The sequence below is a fragment of the Cupressus sempervirens genome, chromosome 2 (genome assembly GCF_028749045.1).
Source record: "Cupressus sempervirens isolate cs-2001-9-10 chromosome 2, ASM2874904v1, whole genome shotgun sequence".
In the NCBI taxonomy this organism is placed as follows: Eukaryota; Viridiplantae; Streptophyta; class Pinopsida; order Cupressales; family Cupressaceae; genus Cupressus; species Cupressus sempervirens.
In genome coordinates, this window is record NC_143119.1 from 486,452,816 (window position 1) to 486,474,546 (window position 21,731).

The following is a 21,731-nucleotide window of genomic DNA, read 5'->3' on the forward strand; positions in this document are numbered from 1 at the left end:
TGATCACCATGCAATTATTCAAACTTGATCACATCGATTCACCATGCAAGACACAACAAAAAGTAGAGTGAATTCGACATTATATTAACAATAATTTTCCACCAACCTCCTTTTACAAATTAGAGAGGTGTGGTTTATAAAGAAGCCCTAATTTTTATGAATGACCAATTCATATGAAATCAATACGCAAATTAACCCATTACAAACTCTAATTAGGGCAACAATAAATAGGCCATAGAAATGAAGCCCCACAAAATAAGCCAATGAGAAATTTCAAAGGCTTGAGGATCAAAGGCTTGAGGACCAATATGAATCAAGGAAGCCGCCTAGTCATCATACAACTCATCATTTAGAATGTGCAATCCCTTTTCCTTCTCTGTTTTAGCAAAGTCAATGAACTTAAGTAAAATTGCACTGTGTTCCTTCATGTCAAATACCCGAAAGGTTGCTATGTTGTAACTCTACGACTTCTAACTTCTCGATACAAGTATCCAATGTGCAATCCCAATCTGTAGTGTGCCTTTGCAAATCATTTATGAAAATAATAAGTGATAGGAATCTATTCAATTGACTCTTCTCAAGAGATTCTTGTCTTTGATTTGATTCCATCTTCTCTTTCAAATCATCCAAATCTAACTCATTGGAAGCATCAATGTGAAGACCAAGCAATTCCTTGATCACAACAAGGACCCTTGAACGTATCTCCAAGATAGGACCATTAATATTCTCACATTTTGTGTGTGTCCATGCTCACATGTAGTCCTCCTCATGACTAGTCAAAGATACTAATGACCAAAGTCATATGTACTTACTCTATCAATTACTCCTTGAGTCAGGATTGATATAGAGAATCTCCTCAATTCAATAAGACATGGAATCATTTTGTATTCAATGCGTTGAATAAGTGTTGTGCTCTCATGTCTTGATAGATTCATATATTTGTTTGTGAATTCCTTCATCATCAAGTTCTCTAATTCTAACTTATCTCTTTCCTTTATCAATTTATCTATTCTTTCTTAGCATCCACAATGTCTCTTTACTCCCAAAATTCCCATTCCTTATTTGTAGGCCCAATATCAAATGAGGAGACATGATAGTTATTACGAGTAATCTCATCTTCAGTCTAATCACCAACTGGGACAGCCAAATTTCCAGTGCGAGATCCTTACTCATCTTTGGAAATTTTATGAATTTTCTTTGCTGGTTCAGGTTCTTTCGCCCTTCCAATCCTAGTCAAGAATACATCAATATCATCCATGGGAGGAACCTCCTCTCCTCTTCTCCTTTTCTTCATGCTCTCCTTTAACCATTCAGGAATTGTGGATAAATCCGTACCATCTTCCATCTATTCATCTTCATTAAATCTCTTTAATGCTAAAATGATTTCATCGTACATCTCTTGAGTGTTGTGATGAGATTGTCTCTTATCATTTCCCAAGTCAACTATCGATTGTATTGCAGGGGGTGATGGTAGTATCTTTGTATCTTGCTGCACCAATTGTGTGGATGGAGTTGCCTCTCGACTATCTTGAGGTAAAATCTCTTTATCTCTGATTTGTACTGAGTCATGATCCATACTCTATGCCTCTATTCCCTAGTCGATGAACAACTGGGAATAGGATTAGGTGTGATAGATTTATGTTTTTTGCATCCACATTCCTTACTAATAGTTTTGCCACTAACTTCTTGTGATGTCTTTGCCACAACATCCCCTTCCTTTGAAGTTTTCCTTTAATCTTGAATGTGTGCCCTTGAAATACTGATGGTTTTTCATCCCCCTTGAAGTTTTCTTTTAATCTTGCATGAGTGAAAGCTACATCATGTTTCATTAACCGTTTAATTTTCTTATCAATCCACACCCTTGATCTATTTATCACTGCTCTCATCTAGACCCCTAAATCTGAAAGTTCGTATAGTGACCAATTGTGTGGCTCAATTGACTTGTTCTTTTTATACTCATATTGAGGATGGATTTGATTTTCATCGTCCTTAACTTGATCAAGAATAGGAAAATCATCACGTTTCCTCATGAAATCAATAGACATCTTAGACCGCATACTGCTCCTTGTAGGATGTTCATGCATGGTGAAGATGTCATTGATTCTCCAACAACTTACCTTCTCATGTAATTGTTAGAAGTAGCAATTGTTGTATAACTTGCAGAAAAAACAAAAAAACTTGATTTGTATAAAGTGTATTCCCTTTGTATGTGATTAATGATAAATTGGTAGATAAATTGAAACCACATATCAATAAGTCACATCATGTGTAGATCAATGACATTATATTCATGCATGGTGAAGATGTCATTGATTCTCCAACAACTTACCTTCTTGTGTAACTGTTAGAAGTAGCAGTTGCCATTGCACCAAAAGCTTGACCTATCAGTGCTTGATAAAACTGCTAGACTTATAGAATTCACAAGAGGCACGAATCTCGAGGGAAGAGCTGACCATTTTGCCAACAATTGCCCCCTCAGTGTCACACAAGGAGATTTGAACCTATGACAAAGCTTTGATACCACTTGTTAGATTGCACCAAAAGATCGACTTGTCAATGCCTAATCAACCACTAGACTTATAGAATCCACAAGAGGTGGTTAGTCCCTTGTCACAAATCCCGAGGGGAGCACCGAGCATTTTGCCAATGACAGTTTTAACTCAGGATAACAATCACATACCTTGAATTGATCTTTGCCATTTTCACTCATGCCCTTATTTATGAGACCTAGATACTCAATATTCCTTTCCGGCAAGTACATAGGAACTCATATAGAATTGCTTACCTTTCCTTAAGTACTCTGTTGAGCATCTACATTGTCGCTAATCATCATTGCTCATCATCACATTCCTTGCCGTTATCTCCTCAGTGAAGTAATACATCCAAGCATCGAAGCAAGCTCCCTGAGGTGTTCCCATGACTATGTTCAGCGTAAAGATCGGATCACTCTACTCATCCTTAAAATCCTCACTTACAAGCTTCTTATGTAATTTTGGAATGATGCTTCCTTGGTTCATTGATCCGGTTCTTGTTGATTATATCCATATAAATGTCAGGTCTCTTGTCATACAATGCTTTAGCCTCCTTAGTTCTGATCTGCATCCTAGGATAGTATTGGATTCCAAAAGATTCTCTTACTGCCTCCTTGTTTAAGAATGCATTCTTGCCTTTGGCCTTGATTGTCTTGGTATCCAGGTCATAATTCTTTGCACATTCTACGAAGAGCTCATTATACTGAATAGCTGAGGAAACCCAGCCACATGATAAAGTTCACTCTTTACTGTGCTCACTGCTATTTTTGGAGGAAGACAATCCTTGGATCCATACATTCTTCTCTTTAAGCTCTTCATATTTATGTGCTGCATGTTTGTGGCTACAACTTTTCCCCATTTAGAAGCCATTGAAGACGCATGATAGAATCCTTTGGAATAGCCTCTTCATCAATACCGTCCTTGTTGCAATTCCTTTAGCTTCCACCATTTTCCCCTGCTTGAAGCTCAAAATTAGTAAGGCATGAAAAAAAGACTTAAATTAATAACACATTTCAGACCTTAAAATCCTGGATCAGTCTATGAATTCGATACTGTACCTTAATTCCATCTCTTGAGAGTTGGGACTAAGATAAATACTTGCATTAGAATCCTAAGACAATACAATTTAATCAACACTTAGCCACAAATGGCAAAATCAGACTTCCATTAAGCCTGATATTCTGAGAACAAACATATTAAGTCTAAAAAATGACTTGAGATTGGTTCAAATAACTCATTAAGCTTATCATATTACATTCAAGGATAATCCTAAGATAATACAATTTGATCAACACTTAGGCACAAATGGCAAAATCAGCCTTCCATTAAGCCTGATATTCTGAGAACAAACATATTAAGTCTGAAAAATGACTTGAGATTGGTTCAAATAACTCATTAAGCTTATCATATTACATTCAAGAATTTATATGTGAACTACAAATAAAAAATATGACTCAATCGTGCACCACAATCATACTTCATCATTAAGGCCAACTTAAACTGTCTGAAGACATTCCCGCAGCTGCCCCTTTTTAGATGAACTTTATGCTGCAAATTCAGTGATTTAGGCACAAAAGAACTCTCTAATGACTGTAATAACACATTTAATGATTGGTGAAGTTGAAAATTAATGAGAAATTTCCCAAACATTGCCCTTACTTTTGGTATTTTCAGACTTTTGTCTGAGGACGCAAGAGATTCAGACCCTCCAATGACTTATTATTAGCCTAAAATGATTCAAAAAAAATCTGCAAAAAATTCCAATTAAGCTTGTCACCACAATGCAAACTTAGAATTTAATAAAGAAAATTAATTTTTTGGGAGGGTTTACAGAGTGATGCTTACAACTTACTTTGGCCCTTTGATGCCTTGGATTGGTTCCAAATGTGTGCTTTTACCTTAGGATTGATCTGCAAATAAGTACTGGAAGGTTTTGGGGCTTAATGATTTTATATATTTTCCTAAAAAAATTGTCCCTGCTGTTGGGAATCGTGACCTTATTCTAAAAAGTGATATTTCCAGCCTCTTATGCCCTTTAGAATTTGGGATTTTCCCTTAATCAAGGTCTGCAATTAATCCCACCAATGCTTGAAGACATGTAAGTAACCAGAGATTTTCTGAAAAAAATTCAATCCTCTATGCTCCCGATTTTTTCTTTCATTCATATCAGACTTTATGACAGTAGATGATGCCTCTTTCTTCCACTTGGATTAATTTCCATCACTTGGGTGATTTCCTTCTTAGCCCTTTTGCCTCTTGCCTTGATCACTTCGGTCAAATTACTTGATCCTTCATAAATTTTGCGATTATATTGCAGCTGCAAGTCTTTTTAAAGGAGTTTTGGCTTGACTTTTACCTCCCACAAACAATGTGAGACAAAACATCTCACCTTCTAGAAGCTTATTAAACATTATTAAATTAATTTTCCTTTATTCAAGTAATTAATTCATTAAAAAACACTGAAGGGGAAAATAGACGCATATCTGGATTTTCAAAAAGTTGACCAAGTCCTTTTCACTATTCAAAATAAGTTATCCATACACTCAAGGGTGATAGCCACACTTCATTTCTCCTCATTCCAAGTAGGGTAATCGATTCATCTAGAGATAAATCCTTACATTCCACACTTAGAAGAATTTTGCCCTTTCTTTTCTTTAGTGGGAAATTTTGACTCATTTAGGGACAACTAGTTCCCTTGATTAGAATTTTTTTTTATCATTCTTAGTTAATCCCAAAGGGGAAAATTGACTTGTCTTGAGATAAATCCAAACATTCATAGGGACAATCTGTACTTTACATCCCAAAATCTGACTAAGTGTAACCAAAAGGGGGAAATTGCCTTCCATTTGGATTCTTCATTAACACCTTATATCTCTAGATTATAGGTATTGACTTTTCTCTAGATAAATCCATACATTCATAGGGACAATCCACACTTTGCATCCCAAAATTTGATTAAGTGTAAATCAAAAGGGAGAAGTTGCCTTCCATTTGGACTCTTCATTAAAACCTTATATCTCTAGATTCTAGGTGGGGAAAATTGACCCATGTCTCGAAACTCTCAACACTTAGAATTATTCTAGCAAAAACCATCTAAAGTGGGGAGTTTCATGCCCTGTCCGGATTTTGATTAATTTATGTGGGGAAATTCATAGTAGTCCGGATTTTGATCAATTTAAGAGGGGAAATTCATAGTAAGTCCAGATTTTGATCAATTTAAGTGGGGAAATTCATAGTAAGTCCGGATTTTGATTAATATAACTGGGGAAATTCATAGTAAGTCTGGATTTTGTGTATTATTATAAAGAAAAATGATTTTCATTAGGATTTTGACCATTTAAGTATGGAAATCAATTTCTGTATGGATTTTAGAGCCCATTTGCATGCCTTTACAAAGTATTTGGGACAATTTGACTAGCCAAAATTAAATACACTTAGGGTTTATGGCTCAATCCACTAGAACTTGACCAGAAAGGACTTTTATTTTAATATTCCCATTTTGAAATCACTATTTAACAGCTTGATTTCTCACTCACCCCTCAATCTTTTAAAACTCAGAACTGCTAAGACACCTGCCAAAACCTAACAAACCTAACAACTATGAGCGAAAAGAGGGGGTCCCCATTTGCAATGGGGTGATGGTTTGTAAAGGTCACTACACTAACCTTATTGTTTGAGTTATAAAATGTCTAATTCCTCATGTTTCAGTGAGTTTAGAAGGTTCTCAAAAGTAAAACTTTTGCAGGGAATTTTTTCTAACTTAATTTGCTAATTTAATAAATTCTAAAAGATTTATTGGTTCCCTGCTGTGCTGAGTTGAAACCTGAATCTGGTACGAACTAGACCCAGAATTGGCAGCTCGGCCCATGGATCTAGAAACATAGGTTTTAAATGTTGCTGCTCTTTTCCATTATTATTACATTCTTTCAATAACTTAGCTAAGGTTTCATTTCAAGTACCTAGCTTAGATCAAAAGCAGCACTTGTTACTTGGAGCATGAGATACTCTATTCAATTTTACTTCTTAGCCTGCTTTCCGATAAGGTTGGCTTAGAGTGTCTCTTCTTGTTTTCTTCTCACCCCATCTTATCATTTTATGCCAATTCTTGTTCAGGATCTGCATTTCAGAGTGAGAAGTATCCTTTGTGCTATGCAACAAGCCCTTGCACTCTCCAATCAAAGTAGTGCTGATCAATTGTTTAGATTCTTTTTTGATACATAGCTTACATAGACATCTTACCTCCTGCTTCACTGCCCTCAATGTTCACTTTGAGGTTGCTGAACAGTTCTTGAAAATAACAGCAAGCCAAAAAGTCAATCTCACTAATAGACAATAATCTCTAGGGCTCATCTTCTTGATAGAAATTTAGAAAGAGCCAAACATAAATTTTCAAAAATCATTATACACAAGATAATATCTCTCTCTCACTCTCTCCCTCTCTCCCTCTCTCTCTCTCTCTCGCGCACGCGCACACACACATTTTGTTGAACATATTCATAGGATTATCTGGATCCTATTTTATAGGGAACAACTCTCCAAATATGAGTTGTTTGACAACTCTTACTACAATCAAAACTATAATTACTTCCAATTATAGGATTTTCTGGAGCCTATTTTATAGGGAACAACTCTCCAAATAAGAGTTGTTTTAACAACTCTCCAAATAAGAGTTGTTTTAACAACTCTTATTACAATCCAAACTATAATTATTTCCAAGCTTAGAATAACTATTTGAGTTTTCACTATTCACTATTATTTTATCATAAATATATTAAACTATTCTAATGATGCAATATTTCCTAACATCCCCTCATATTGCATCATCCTTCAAATGGGGATAATGGACCAACCCACATTATGTAGTTCATGCACATCTACTCATGGCAAGTAATGGTAGAACTAACCTCACCACACTTATTGTACTTTTATTTAAGGAAAGGGACAAACACATCCACCCATGGAACCAAGAATAGGGACTAACACATCTACCCAAGACATGACATCAAATTTGGATAGGGACAAACCCATTTATCCAAAAACAAAGTCATGAACAAGGACATGCACTTTTGTTCACAACAATTTTGATTGGGGACATACACATCCATAATCACCCAACTTATGTGACTGGGGAGAAGCACTTCCAATCACTTACACCATCTAGTGAATGGGCACAAACACATCCATTCACAAACAATTAAGAAATGTGATTAGGAATATACACATACAACCACAATACACAAAGCTTGAGTAGTCCTTATTGTGTATGCAGCCATCATTATAGATCATTGCACTCTGATCACAAATGATATGATATGGTTGCTTCTGCCACTTGGGAACCTATCTCGGCTTTAGTTGTTTTTGCATAAGTAGACTAGTGACTGATGTGAGGTCGGTGAATTTCTTCCTGCCTCCTGTGCCTCCATCTTCCAATAATATTGCTACAGAGCATTTTAATATTTTGAGGCTCATTTCATCAATTGTGAGGAAAGAATATATCGTCTTCCCCAGCCTAATGTGAACTTCTTACAAGGAGTGTTGGGTACCACTGATCATGCACTCTGATTAAATCAAATATTTTTTTTTTTGATATTTCGACAATCTTTTAATGACCCAACAATTACATTAAGGTATAACACCTATCCAAAAAGAACAGATATGACTTGACTTAAATTTGGCTAAGACACAAAATAACTTGACATCCCTGTTATCTGCAGCTTGTCTGCTACTCCACGTTGGCTCCTAAAGATGTAGTGACCAGGCAGCACCTATTCAAATAGCACCCTAAAACTCCTCAGCATCCAGGAAGGGTATGCTTAGAAAAAAAACTCAATGCCTCCCTCATGATCTGATTTTGACAGCAATAAGGCTGATGCCCTGACCTTCAAGGAGCTGGCTATTTGGCACATGTGCAATGCCATAAAAGAGACCTTTGACTTCCAATAGATTCTGCTCACCAGTGTTCATATCTTTCAATAAAACATCAGACATTTGGCCCTTATTGTTTCTTACCACATCAACAACTCTAGTGCTGAAGTGTATGCTCACGTTTGGATTACTGAAAACTCTGTCCTGCATTGCTTTAGATGCTTGTAACCGATGTCTGCACACTAACAAATGCACATGTCAAGCATATATAGTGAGGTATATTGCTTCTTTGGTGGCCATGACATCCCCTCCATCTGCAAGCTCTTGAGTGGATACCCTTTTCACCTTCAACTTGATGAATTCAGCTCATTGATGGACGGCACAGCAAGTGAAGTTGGACTCACAATTTAAGAGATAGAGACTTCTCTTAATTGCTAGAATCACGCCTTTAACAATGTGCCAAGTTCAATCAAATTGAGAGCGAGATTACCATCCTCTTTTGGCAAGTTCCTGTGATATGCTCTCATGATGCAAATTAATTGCATCAATAAACAAGTCCTCCAAGTTTTGGATGCAAGGACTCTCTTTGTTTTTCAATACTTGTTGGCTGTACCGGTATCAGTTGCCAAAGCCCACTGCAGAAGGGATTTCTCTTTTTCAGTTCAGCAATTCCAGCAAGATTCCTCTTAACATAGCTTGGTGTGCAGGGGTTTGAAAACAGCTCTTATGTTCTAGATATAGCCTTGGCAAATCTTTGTTGATAATCTTTTCACATTCAGCATTTCTGAAGATATATCACCACATGTTTTTTCTATCCTGAGACAATGGATTGTCCATGTTCAGATGTAGCAGTTTTCTGCCCTTCTTCTATAGTTTGGGGGATCAATAAGAAATCTCCTCATGTCCGCATACTTCTGACGACCATCAGCAGGAGCTCATTGAAGTTTATCAACAGAGGAGGTGATGGTGGGCAGAATTCCCAACGTAATTCACTATTATATCCTCCTCAATTGGCAGTAATTTTCAACAAGGATATGAAATTTTGTCATATACTGTTTGCTAGCATTCGTTTGTCAGGCAAGTTTCCTTGGACTCTATATACAAGCTGTCTCAATCTAGATTTTTAAAATGGTCTGATAAAAGATAAAATTACACATCTATGCTACTCTATTCCTAAATCTGGAAGAATTACAATAAGTACATGTTCTAGCCCCCCTCATGAGAGAGTCAAGGCTATCCTTGTTCTGATACCATGGCAGAACCTTAAAAAGTTTAAAGAACCAAACAGAAGTTTTCAAAAACACTTACACTCTCTCTCTCTCTCTCTCTCTCTCTCACACACACACACACACACACACACACACACACACACACACACACACACACACATTCTGTTCAATACATATAGGGTTTTTTGGATCTTATTTTATGGGGAACAACTTGAAGAGCACACGATTATACTGGGAGGGGAAGTGTGAATCAGTATAATAAAAACTTTTGCCAATTTAAAACTTTTTATCCAAAAAAGTTTAAATGCTGAAATTAACAATTATGTTTATAACACGATAACACAATATTTTATGTGGAAAATCAATGTGGGAGAAAACTATGGCATATAAATGCTTTCTTTTTAAATTGTTCTTTTACAATGTTAGTTTGTAGGCTCCAACCTACTAGAGGCTCCAACCCCTATGTTTATGATCACCGATTCACTGGAAGCTCCAACTCCCACACTTCGTAGGCTTCGACATACTGGAAGCACCAAACCCCAGTGCTATCTTTGTGAGCACCGACCCACTGCACACAACTTCTGTTCCACCTGGACAATGTTGCTTGCTTAACTAAAGATGGACAATTAAATCACTCCTTTATTCTCTTCTTTATATTGATCCTTGCACAAATCCCTTTACATCTGCATATACTATTCTTTATCCATACTGCCATAAATATCTCCCATTATAAATCTGTATAAACCTTTTTATATTTTCTGAACTATCTCATGCTTTTGTTATATATAACAGATTTAATAAATCTGTATATATATTATATATTCTGCCCTTTGACTCTATTTGCATATATTTTATTCTCATTCTCCACTGACTTCTCCTTTTCTCCCACTTTTTCTTTAATGTATTATTTCAAAGACCATCCTCTTTTTATACTTGTAAATATAAGAAATCGTGACTTTTCAACTTGAAGGGCTGCACGTTTTGTTTAATTAAATAACACCCCTTTTATAATAGTAATTGCACCTTTTTATAATTAAACTATCATCGGTTTGTACTCTTAATTTGAATACACTTTTTAAATTATATCCTGTGATTATTAGTCTTTTTACCATAAGTTTATTTGGCCTAATTAAAAACAATTTACACCGTCTTTTACCTTCTTTTTATTCATTGCTTGACTTTCTGAAACTACTGTCTTCATGTATTGTCGTTTATCACAGTATACCATCTATGTAAATCACTGTCTTTTCTATCAATCTCAATTTGTTCTTTTCTCCAGCAAGGTTTACTTTTCAATTGCCTCTATTTCAAAGATTCCCGAATCATTTTATTTCCTCTTTATTGTGCTTCATTAATATCTGAGTATGTTAATTAATTACTGACGTTGCAAGTCAGAGCACCTGGTATTGTTCAAACTTTATACATGATTGCTGTTGTACATACAGATGTTTATCCAGCTTCTTCATCTCAAACATTAATCGTTTTTCCATATGGAAATTATATCTGATTTTATTTGAGTTTGTAGAGAATGTGGAAAGCCCTCATATCATGACGGCTGCCTGGATTAATAACTTCTGTCCACAGTATCGTGTCTTTAAAGATGATGATATTTTATCATTCTTTCTTGAGAACAAATGCAACTCATTGTTCTAATATATATTGTGATTTTGAAGATGAACCACCATACACAGTCACCATCGCTAATTGTCTCTGCAGTTCAATTTTTGATGTTGGGCACTGTATTCATCTTATTATTTTCTGTCGTAACAAGATGCTATTTCAACCTGATTCATTCTAATTGAACGAACACCATATGGTGAACGCTGGTTTTCACGGGAGAAGCTTGATATCATAAACTGTCTTTACAGGAGGTGCTATTTTTTGTGTGTATTCAGTAGAGATCATATGTTTGACCTGTTGTGCTAAATCTTCACGGCATGAGGTTAGACACTAGCTTTTCCGTTCATGGCTTTCACTGTTGTTTAAGAAGTTCTAGTATCATGTCTCTCTGCTATAGAATCTTCATGCTGGGTGATTAATTTAGGCACTCAGTTTTGATCATTTCTCTCCATGTTCCATACATTGCTAAGTGTGGTCATATCACATAAAGCTTTTTAATTAAACACAATGATTCCCAGAATTACGAGATTGCCATTATAATTTAATCGCTGCTCTGTTATTCTTCACACTATTTTTTCGCTGTGGTTTTCTGATTTTTGTAGATGCAGTGAATTCAATGGAGACAATATATACTCTCTGATTTTCTGATTTTTGTTACGCTCTTATATATACTTTTATTTTCCCTTTGCATAGATTGTATTTGTGAACAATCATGTATAACTTTTATGACATCAATGCCAACTCCTAACAATATCTTCCTGAATATCTTTCACATCAATGGCAATAATCCAGCATAACTCTCCAAATAAAATGGTTTTAACTTTTAACAACTCATATTACAATCCAAACTAATTACTTTCAAACCTAGAATAGCTACTTGAGTTTTTATTGCAACTCACTATTATTTTATGATGAACATAAAAAAGTTAAAACTATTCTAATGATGCCATATTTCCAACACTCTATTTACCCATCTTTGGGAAGTTCAATGTCAGTGGATTACTTGTGTAGTTTCCTTTGCATGCACTTTCCTCTTTTGTTATTTCTTTTATCTAACTTTCATTTCCATTACATTCTAATTGAGTCTTTCTGGGCGTAGTCTAGTTTTGTTTAAAAATTTTCTTTGATAGAATTTGAGATCTATTTATTCTTTTCTTTGTAGCAATTGTTGGTTGGAGGAGTCATTGTATTTGAGCTGCAATTAGAGCCACAAGCCAGTGAGCTTAAACTCCTGTCTGATTTCAGTTATTAATGCTACTTGATGCCTTTTTGCATAGTTATCAGATTCATAATTGGCAGACTGATTTTGGTCTTGTAAATGTAGACTTTTTAAGGAATTAAAGGTTTTTCTGCACACTTTTTTCAAAATCAACTTTAAATACATAAAAGTTTAACCAATTATAACCTGCTTTGGTTGCATACACAAGTATACATTGACCAAATAAGTACAGAAGTGGAGATGAGCTGAAGGAAACAATGATTTTAAATTTTATAAATATTCTCAAGTGTTTTGGTGTACAAAACTTATGGTTTACAATATTCATTGCATGAAAAACCAAAATCACCACATTGAGTAATAAGCTATGGCAGAGAGGACCGTTTCACTTGGCCCGGCATTGACCACATTATGGTGGGTTGTGTCTGTTTCATAGATAAGTTCTTCATATTGCTGCAGACATAGTAGCTTTACTTGGGATAGGATTTTATTCAACGAATCATTGTTATGATTGTAATTTAATTGCTGGGATTCATTGGGAAATGGAAGTAAAAAATGCCACAACATTCATAAAAATAGGGAAAAATGCTGTTTTGATATTTCAAGCTAAAATAGGAAACATGAACTTTTTAAAATCGAAGTGGAGGTTTGGAAGCAGTGCCCTTGGTTCATGATATAGGGCAGGTTTGAAGAGTGAGGTCCAAATTAAGGCCTTTGAGGCCATAGGGATGGGGACCTTCATGATGCACGCCATGTCAGAATTTTATTGCTTTTAACCAAAGCTCCAACCCCTTGAAAGAACATGGGTATCAAGGCAATAGAGCAATAATTAGTCCCTATTTAAATGACACTGAAAACAAATATATGCTGAACAATGACTGTTTTTGATTGCACTCTAATCAATGATTGGTTAGTTGCAAACAATACAAATCTGCTCTAGTTAAATCCAAACCTAGCTCCTCTTTTGTTCTCTTTGTTTTATATTTTATTTTTAGTATTTGGCAGTGTCCAACTCTTGGGACTTGCATAAACTGTCAAGTCTGACGGGAAGTTTCTATTTTTTGGTGAGGCTGCATGACTTATTTGATCTGGTTTGCCTTGGGTCTTGGTGAATCTGCTTTGTACTTGGCGAGTTTTAATGACCACAATAAGTTGATCATGAAAATATTCCATTACACTATGAGTTTGATCGTGACATAGGGATGAGTCCATAACGATTCAATGGGACATATAATCAATTTTTGCATTGCATGGTATACATAGAGCCAAGATAAGGCCAAATCACCCAAAGGGGATTTTCTCTTTGTAGGCACTTTTGTGGTCTGGTTTTAAAAGAGCATTTAAAAAAAATATTTTTACCGTCCAATGCGCAAAAACCGGTGAATGAAGATATAAATGTTTTCTTTGATCTGGAAGCATTTGTGATAGCTTGTTTGGCTTTTTATTTCTAGTTTATTCATTGTATGCTTTTTACCTTTTTCTCTCAGGATAAAGAGTTCCGTTGTATTATGATATCATCCATACAGTGTCCTGATTGCACATGTTTGCACAATAGAAAGCTTTCTTTATAAAATTCTGATTTTTTCTGCTGTTTACAGTATTTTTTCTGGTCAAACCGAGGGTGCCATTTTTGTATATTCTACCGCCTACTAATATGTATGGATTTTGAAGTTTTATCCAAAAATTAGTAATTTTGACTTGGTATGAGTCAGAGCACCTATGAAGTCTCACAATGATCACACCCAACATTTATCAAGAGCTTAAATTTATATATGTAATTTACGTGTGTGTATGCCAAGGCCTAGAATCAAATATGGAGAACTTATGGCATCTTGTCAGGCTATCTCTACTCTTACTTAGGTTCCCTGTTAACTACAATTTTAATGAGATTATAAACATCATCATGTAGGACCTCGAGTCACTGGGTGCTGTATCTCTTTCAATAACTAATCGTAAAGTGGGAATAACAGGTAAAAGTATATGAAGATATTATCTAGCAATTCTAGGTACTTAATTTGGAACCCGTGTAATTCATTAGGAATATCTTTTTAAATTAGTTGATGAAGCATTTTTTTCCTGTTTGTTTCTTCTACACCTAGTGCAAGAGTTTCTGTAAGGCTGGATTGGTATAAATCTAGATGTGATGCATACTTCTTATCCTCTTTTTCAAGAATTTTTTTTGAATTCCACTTTGTTCATTTTTTCTATTTAAGCCCCAAGAAATCATTAGCTTTTGTTCTATCATGTTCCTAGAGTTTTAAATTTTATTTAGCAATAGTACACAGGATAGGATTAGCAATTTAGCATAACTTGTCTTTGTATGAAATTAACAATCACCTTTAGTTATGATAATGTGTGATACAATTTAATTATCTTTAATTTTGTTGTCATACAGGGAGTGCTAGTTTTCCTAGCTGCTAAGTCAGGAATTATTAGAAGTGCAGAAGAGGCTGCTGATGTTCAGAACTTCATACTGTGTGTAGAGATGGCAATAGCAGCAGTTGGACATTTATATGCTTTCCCTTACAAACAATATGCAGAGGCCAATGCAGGTGCATTTAAAAGTCTTTCTGGCAGCCTATTCCATGCGTTAAGCTGCAATGACGTTCTCCGCGATACTGTGCACCAGGTCAGAAATAGTTTTGAGCTTCTTGCTTTTTTTTGAATGCCAAGTAAAGATAATCACATAGCTCTTCACTCTGAAGTTCAATCACCCAACTCCAAAGCCCTAAAATGGCAACTAAACATCTAGGGGAAAACGAGAACTCCAAAATTCTAATTGATCCTTCATCTAGATGAAAACATGGAAACAGAAGAGGGAAAGTGTCCTGCCAGAGATTGCTATCATACCATAGGAGAATAGGAGAGAAACCATATCAATCCGTCAAATGCAAAAACTCTACTTCTCACCTCAAGAGGTAAAGTCTACAAGCAAAACCCAGAGGAGGAAGAGGATAAAAAAGCGGGCTTTCCATAGATGTAATGAGTACCAGACTGTGAACAAGGCATATTGTAAAGAGATATCATAAAGCTTCATGCCTGCACAGACCAAAATATAGTACACCCGTCCCTCAGCTCACATGCATACACCTGGAGAAAATCAATGAACTTCCTGAGCCAGTTCTCATGCGGACTGGGTGCCATGTAATACTACATCCTAAAAAAGGAACACACCTGCCTCAACTTGAACATGTGCATACCATATGTCTGACACACCATCCAGGTACTCTGCCTTTACCAAAAGTTTTGCCGTTATAAGTATTTGTGCCCTTGGAATATTGATTTCTAGTAATTGCAATGAAACTAGAGGCTACATCAGTATTTACCCTATATCTTTAAGCAGAACACAGAACTGAACTCACTACCTGAGTTTCTAGGGAGTCTTGAAGATTGAGTAAGTTTTGCATTTGAGGCATACCAATAAAAGCCATTTGGTTTTTGCTACTGAGCAAACAATTGGGAGAGTCCATTATGTGAATGCCGGAATCAAAACGATTGCTAAAAAAACCATGGAAATCTCTGCTCCTCATTCAATACATTGTACTGGTCTATCCAGCAAAGAAACTAAATCTGAAAAGATCAATCATGTGAATATATGAGGCAAGTCCTTAATAGTCATGTGCCCTTTTTAATTTTTGAAGGCCACATTATCTTTATCACCAAGATACTAAAAAGTAAAACTTCGATCCCAGACTCTCTGATTACCATTGCCCTGCCAAAAGAAGGTTTGAATCCACAGCCACAGCGTTACAGATTTAAAATATCTTGACTCCCTCTGTTGCCATATTAGCTAATCGATTAGCCTCTGTATTAGCTTCCCAATGCATATAATTGGTTGTGAATGAAACCGAGTTTCCCATTATCTCGATAGCTCCTCCAAATAAGAATGGAGGACCCAGATTGGGTGAAGCCTTCCTCAGGGCATTCTATGATTATGGCCAAGTCTTCCTCAATCTCTACTTGTTCCAATTTTAGCTCCAAACACTTCTGCAGTCCCAGAATCAAGGCTTTGAATTCTGCAATGTTGTTTTTCCCAACCAGGAGGGGTTGAGCAATTGTGTTCAGACAATACCAGCGCTGCTCCTAATGATGTAAACAGCACCGGACTGTTCGGGGTTTCCCTTTGAGGCCCTGCCTAAATTAAATTTTACCCTTCCCGATTGTGGAGCCAACCACCTGGCTTCTTCCCTTCACTTCTGAGTCTCTTGACCACCCCATCGAATCACCAGAAAATTCTTGATATTAAATCAGTTCTTTTTCATCAAAGCATCTCATTCACTAAATCTAGCCTTTGAATCAGGGAATTTCCTTATCCTATTGTCAACAACCTCCACCATTACTGCTTCAACTTTATTCAGAAAGGAATGGATCTTGTTTTCTTTATCCTGAAAAATGTGTTTGTTTGTTTCTTTCAACAGCTCCCAAACTAGGATGGATGGGCAAATCAACCAATAACATCAAAATGCAGCATTCCTGTAAATGGTGGGCCAAGGCTCAAAGAGGGCAAATATATCTCTAAGTAGGGGTCCTCGCCATCTAAGCCTAGCACATAACCAGGCCTAACATTCTTGGGCAAAGGAGCACTCCAAAAATAAATGATTATCTGTCTCTCTATCTCTTCTATACAACTCACATTTGGATGTTCCTGCATTACCCATCTTACCGAGTTCCAGCTTTTGGTAAACATAATTTATGCCAGCATAGTTCAATTGGAATTTTCACCTTATCAAGCTATTGATTCCTTTCAAGGACAGGATAGCCCTCCTTAACACTGTAATTGCTTGAATCAGATTGATTCCACATGATGGTGTCCATCCCTTCTCTCAAAACAACCTTCCTCTCCTTGAGAATTTCTTTCAAGCTCTCCACCTCCCTGGCAGGAAGCTTAAGGTTTGAGAAGTCTTTCCAATGCCACAATCTCATCCCATCTTTCCCTTCTACTATGAAGTAGTTGTACATTAGAGGACTCCAATGTTGCTCGAGATAGGCTTTAATGGATACAGATCTAAAAGCATTATCAATGATGGGCTATCCACACATTGAATCTTCCCAAAACAGGGTTGACTGCCTGTAGTGGATGGCCCAAGTGAGATGCCCTAAGATGAGTGGCTTGCATTCCTGCATAAAGTTCCAAACCCTTGATCTTTTTGGAGTCCTCTATCAATTGAGAATGTTTTGGATCCTCGTCCTCACCTAAATATCTGTGCTGAGGAATTCTTGCCCACTTGCTATCTGATTCTTTATGCATTCTCCATATTAGCTTTGCCCATGAAGCCACATTTTGGAGTTTTTGCTTGTTTATTTCAACTTCTATTTGCAGATTTTATCCTGACCAATCATCATAAACTTATTATTACCATCACTGTCATGCCAAAAGAATTTTATGAGGGTGACTCAGTTTATTTTTTGTCAGAGTCTGACTGAGTTTATGGCTGGCACCAGCTGAGAGAGATAAGCAAGACATAAAAATATAGGAACAGCTGCATGAACAGCCTTTCACCATTGTAATTTGCCCTGTGCAAGACAACCAATGACCTTTCCATGATGTGGCTTTTCTAGAGATACTTTTGCAGAGACTATCTCAATTTCTATGTGTCCCGAGGCCTTTATCCAAGCAGGTCCCAAGGTAAACACATGGCAGACCGTCTTTCCTAAATCTCAGCACCTGAATGTTCTCCTGTTCTTTCCTTGGTTTTGTAGAAAAGACACAAACTTCATATTTATTTATCCCAACTTCTTGTTCTGACGCAGCTCAATAGTGTTTGTGTATGTTCTTCGTCAATCTTGCTTGCTATCTCTTTGTGGCTTCCATCGACAAAGTGTCATCAGAAAATTGCTGATGTGTTACTGGTGTAGGGCCACTCGTTATCTTCATCCATCAAGGCCATCCCTCTCTTTTGCTTTGTTGGTAGTTCTACCAAGCACCTCTGCCATAATGGTAAATCAGAAAGTTAATAAGGGATCACCTTGTCTTATTCTCCTTGATCAAAATTGAAAACCTGGGACTAGCTATGCACTCAAAGATCCAATTGAGCCATTTTTTTGAAAAATAAATGGCTTCCTTAACCTTGAAAGAAAGCCTCAGATTGACCTTACCTTGTCAGAGGTCTTTCTAGTGTCACATTTTAGCATCATTGCTGGCTGCCTTGTGTTTTGAATTGGGTGTATGGCATCTTGAGCAATTATGATTCCATCGAAGATGGATACCTCCAGCACAAACCTGGTCTGTTCCTCTGAAATAATGTCTGGCAGATGTTTTTTATCCTAGTCGCAACTGCCTTCACAAGGATCTTATACATTGTATTGCATAGAGAAATAGGTCTGAAATCATCTAAAGATGAAGCATTGTCCTATCTAGGAATTAACACTAAAAAGTGCTTCTAAGTTCCTTCAAACCCTTACCTGAAGCCCTCGAATCTTCCAATTCCTCAAAGATATCTTTGCAAATGATAACATTTTTGGGAAAAAGTAGGAAAGCCATCGGCCTGGGTGCCTTGTACGGGTTAAGTTATTACAAAGCTGTCCTGATTTCATTCAAGTTGGAATTCTCCATTAGCATATTGTTTCGGTCCTTTGTGATCAGAGAATTAATGTATCTCAACATTCTGTTTTATGTTACCAAATTTGAATCCCTCTCCAGTCCTCCATGATTAGAGAAGGGATGCATCTCAACATTCTGTTTTGCCCCCACATACCACTGCGCACCCCCTCCTCCCAATTTTGTAGCAGCTCTTGGAAGTAATTCTCCACATTTTGCCTTATCTCATCCATGTCTTCTGTTATCTACCCACTCTTTTTAATTTTTTGAGATTTTGTTCAAATCTGCAGAATTTGGTGCTATTATGGAAGAACTTTGTATTCCTATCCCCTTTTGTGATCCAAACCTCTCTAGATTTTTGCCTCCAGAAGGTTTCTTCTCTTGCCAAAAGAGTCATATTTCACCAACCACCTCTTTTGCTCAAGAAATTTCTCGTATGTCTCCCATGTTTCCTATGTCTCCCTCAGTTCGAATTTATTGAGTTTTTCTATGATGTTGCTGAAACCAAGATGTCTGTTTTTCCACCTGTAAACTCCATTTACAAAGGGGATATCCATGAGTTCCTCTCAACCAGAATCTGCAAAATTGATCTGAGGTGGAAGCTTTCAGGACAAACTTTTGATTCTACAACACAACAAATTTATTCCTGTTGCAATTTTTATGTAGACTATCAAATGTGGATTCCAAAAGATAACCAGATTCCCTGAGGCCCCATCAGGAAACAAATACCCGGCCTTGCCATCTTTTAAATTTCCTCTTCAAACAATCCCATTCCCACTACCCATCTTTTTTTCCTTAAGTATTACTACATCTAGAACTGAGTTTTCCAATTGGCCCTTTGCCAATCATTGCTTGTTAGGGGTGCTTAAGCCCCTAACATTTCGTGAAAGTAGCTTCACAGCTCCTTGGGTAGAGGGCCTCCCTTCACCAATGATCACATTAGTCTGGTAATTTTGAGCTGGCCCTCTGCATCACTTTCTTTTCACTTCTCTTGGAGAGTCTTCCTTTTTTGCTGCTTCTCTACACAGTCTGGGGAACTCTTCTGATTGATTCCTAGCTTCTTTTCCTTTTGAGGCTTCTGTTCATTTCCCCCCTCGATCTCATGGGCAGGCTCAATCAGTGGCTCTTCTTCCTTTTCCCACTGAATTTCCTCATCTAATTGTCCCAACTCCAGATTTATGTTATCAGTGACAAGAAAACAATCAAGCGAGCCAAGAAGGCCATCTTCTCCTTTAGCAACTTCTTGTCCAGGGTGAGATACCCCAGAACTGCAGCATCCTTACTCATAGTTCCCTCCACTCTATCACAATCTTAAAATTCATCAGACCGATATTCTCTCAGGGCTCTCCTCTCCCTCCATCTCTTCAAAGTCTCTATCCTCATACTGGTTTAAAGATGAAATTTGAGTCTGTTATTATAGACCCATTTTTGCTATCATTCTTCAAGTTTATCTTACTGTCTTCCCTTTTTCGGTTTCTTGGTTCTTCCCTTAATATCTATCCTCCTTAATGTTATTGGGGACTCCTATCCCCCCTGCCTGCATGCCATTGCCTGTTGGAGGCTATACAGGGAACAACTCCATTGTCTAGGGTTTCCAGAATCATTATTACTATGCTGCCCAATCTCTTGAATATCCTTGTTACAAATTTTCTTGGTCGCCAGACTGACAGGGATTTTTGTTAATATTTCTCTGTTTAAACTAAGTTGAACATCTTTTATCTGTTTAAACTAATTTGAACATCTTCCTCTCTAAACTAACCATTTGCATTCAAATCGAGTATAACATTTTTCCTTATTAATGTTTCAGTTTGCACCAACATACCACGATTATATCCTATATAGCAGTGGAGGTGATGAGAGGACAAACAAGAATCAAGCGCAGACATTAGTCACCACAGCTGAGGAGATGATTGTAGTACACAGCCCTGAGCAAATGCTTGAAAGTATTATAATTAATGATGGCTACTCATCTAGTGTACCTTCTTCTGAAGGTGGGGCCTCCAACAGAACTGAAGAGGAAAGAAATGTGATCAAGGTATGAATCATTGGACACTATCTGACATGGATATGTAAAAGTTCTGTTCTTTTTCCAAGCAGGTATCATTGTCAAATTTATACTTCATTAACCCCAGAAGTTCTTCAGAAATGGAAATGGAAGGGAAATAAAGAACTATAAAAGGAAAGTCTGAAATTACATTTTTTTGTATCATAAGGGATGCTGCTGGGGGGTATGTAAACATTTTAAATAATGGCTTCTGGTGCTGAAGGAAAATATGTGTATCATTTACAACAATTTTTTCTCTTTCCTGGTCAAATTTTGACTGAAAACAGATATCTCTGGTTTCTAAATTTTCTATTTTGCAGTTCACATTCTTTGGGTGACACCTTTGGTAGGACAATTCTGTATAGTGAAAGGAGACATGACAACATTTTTGTGATGAAGTTATTTGATCCTAAATTTAGAGAATCCAGAAACATATTCAAATTGTCATATGACATATTATAACTCGAAGGTTGTGGAAGTAAACTTTTTAAGTTTAATAAAATGTATTCATGATCATGATTTTTCAAAATATAGAATATCAACACCATAAAAATTCACAAACAGGACACTTGATAGTGACTATACTATTGGCCAACACACTGATAATTATTCCTTGCTTACACATCCAAGCAAACAGGGCAAACTTAAAGAATAGCGATGCACTGCCAAAATACTGAAAATAATCAGA

At 36.6% G+C, this 21,731-nt stretch overlaps 1 protein-coding gene across 4 annotated transcripts in view; it reads left to right on the top strand.

Annotated features, from left to right (window-relative positions):
- LOC149573140 (uncharacterized) overlaps positions 1 to 21,731 on the top strand; it is an 89,935-nt gene that overhangs the window by 57,640 nt on the left and 10,564 nt on the right. For 2 of the 4 annotated variants that reach the window (XM_089814323.1, XM_089814322.1), the window contains exons 5-6: positions 14,857 to 15,090; positions 20,807 to 21,034. In XM_089814323.1, the coding sequence (XP_089670449.1) occupies positions 14,857 to 15,090; positions 20,807 to 21,034 (462 nt within the window). Of the gene's footprint in view, positions 1 to 14,856; positions 15,091 to 20,806; positions 21,560 to 21,731 lie in introns of those variants that run through there. The other 2 variants (XM_089814321.1, XM_089814324.1) reach the window with 2 other exon arrangements.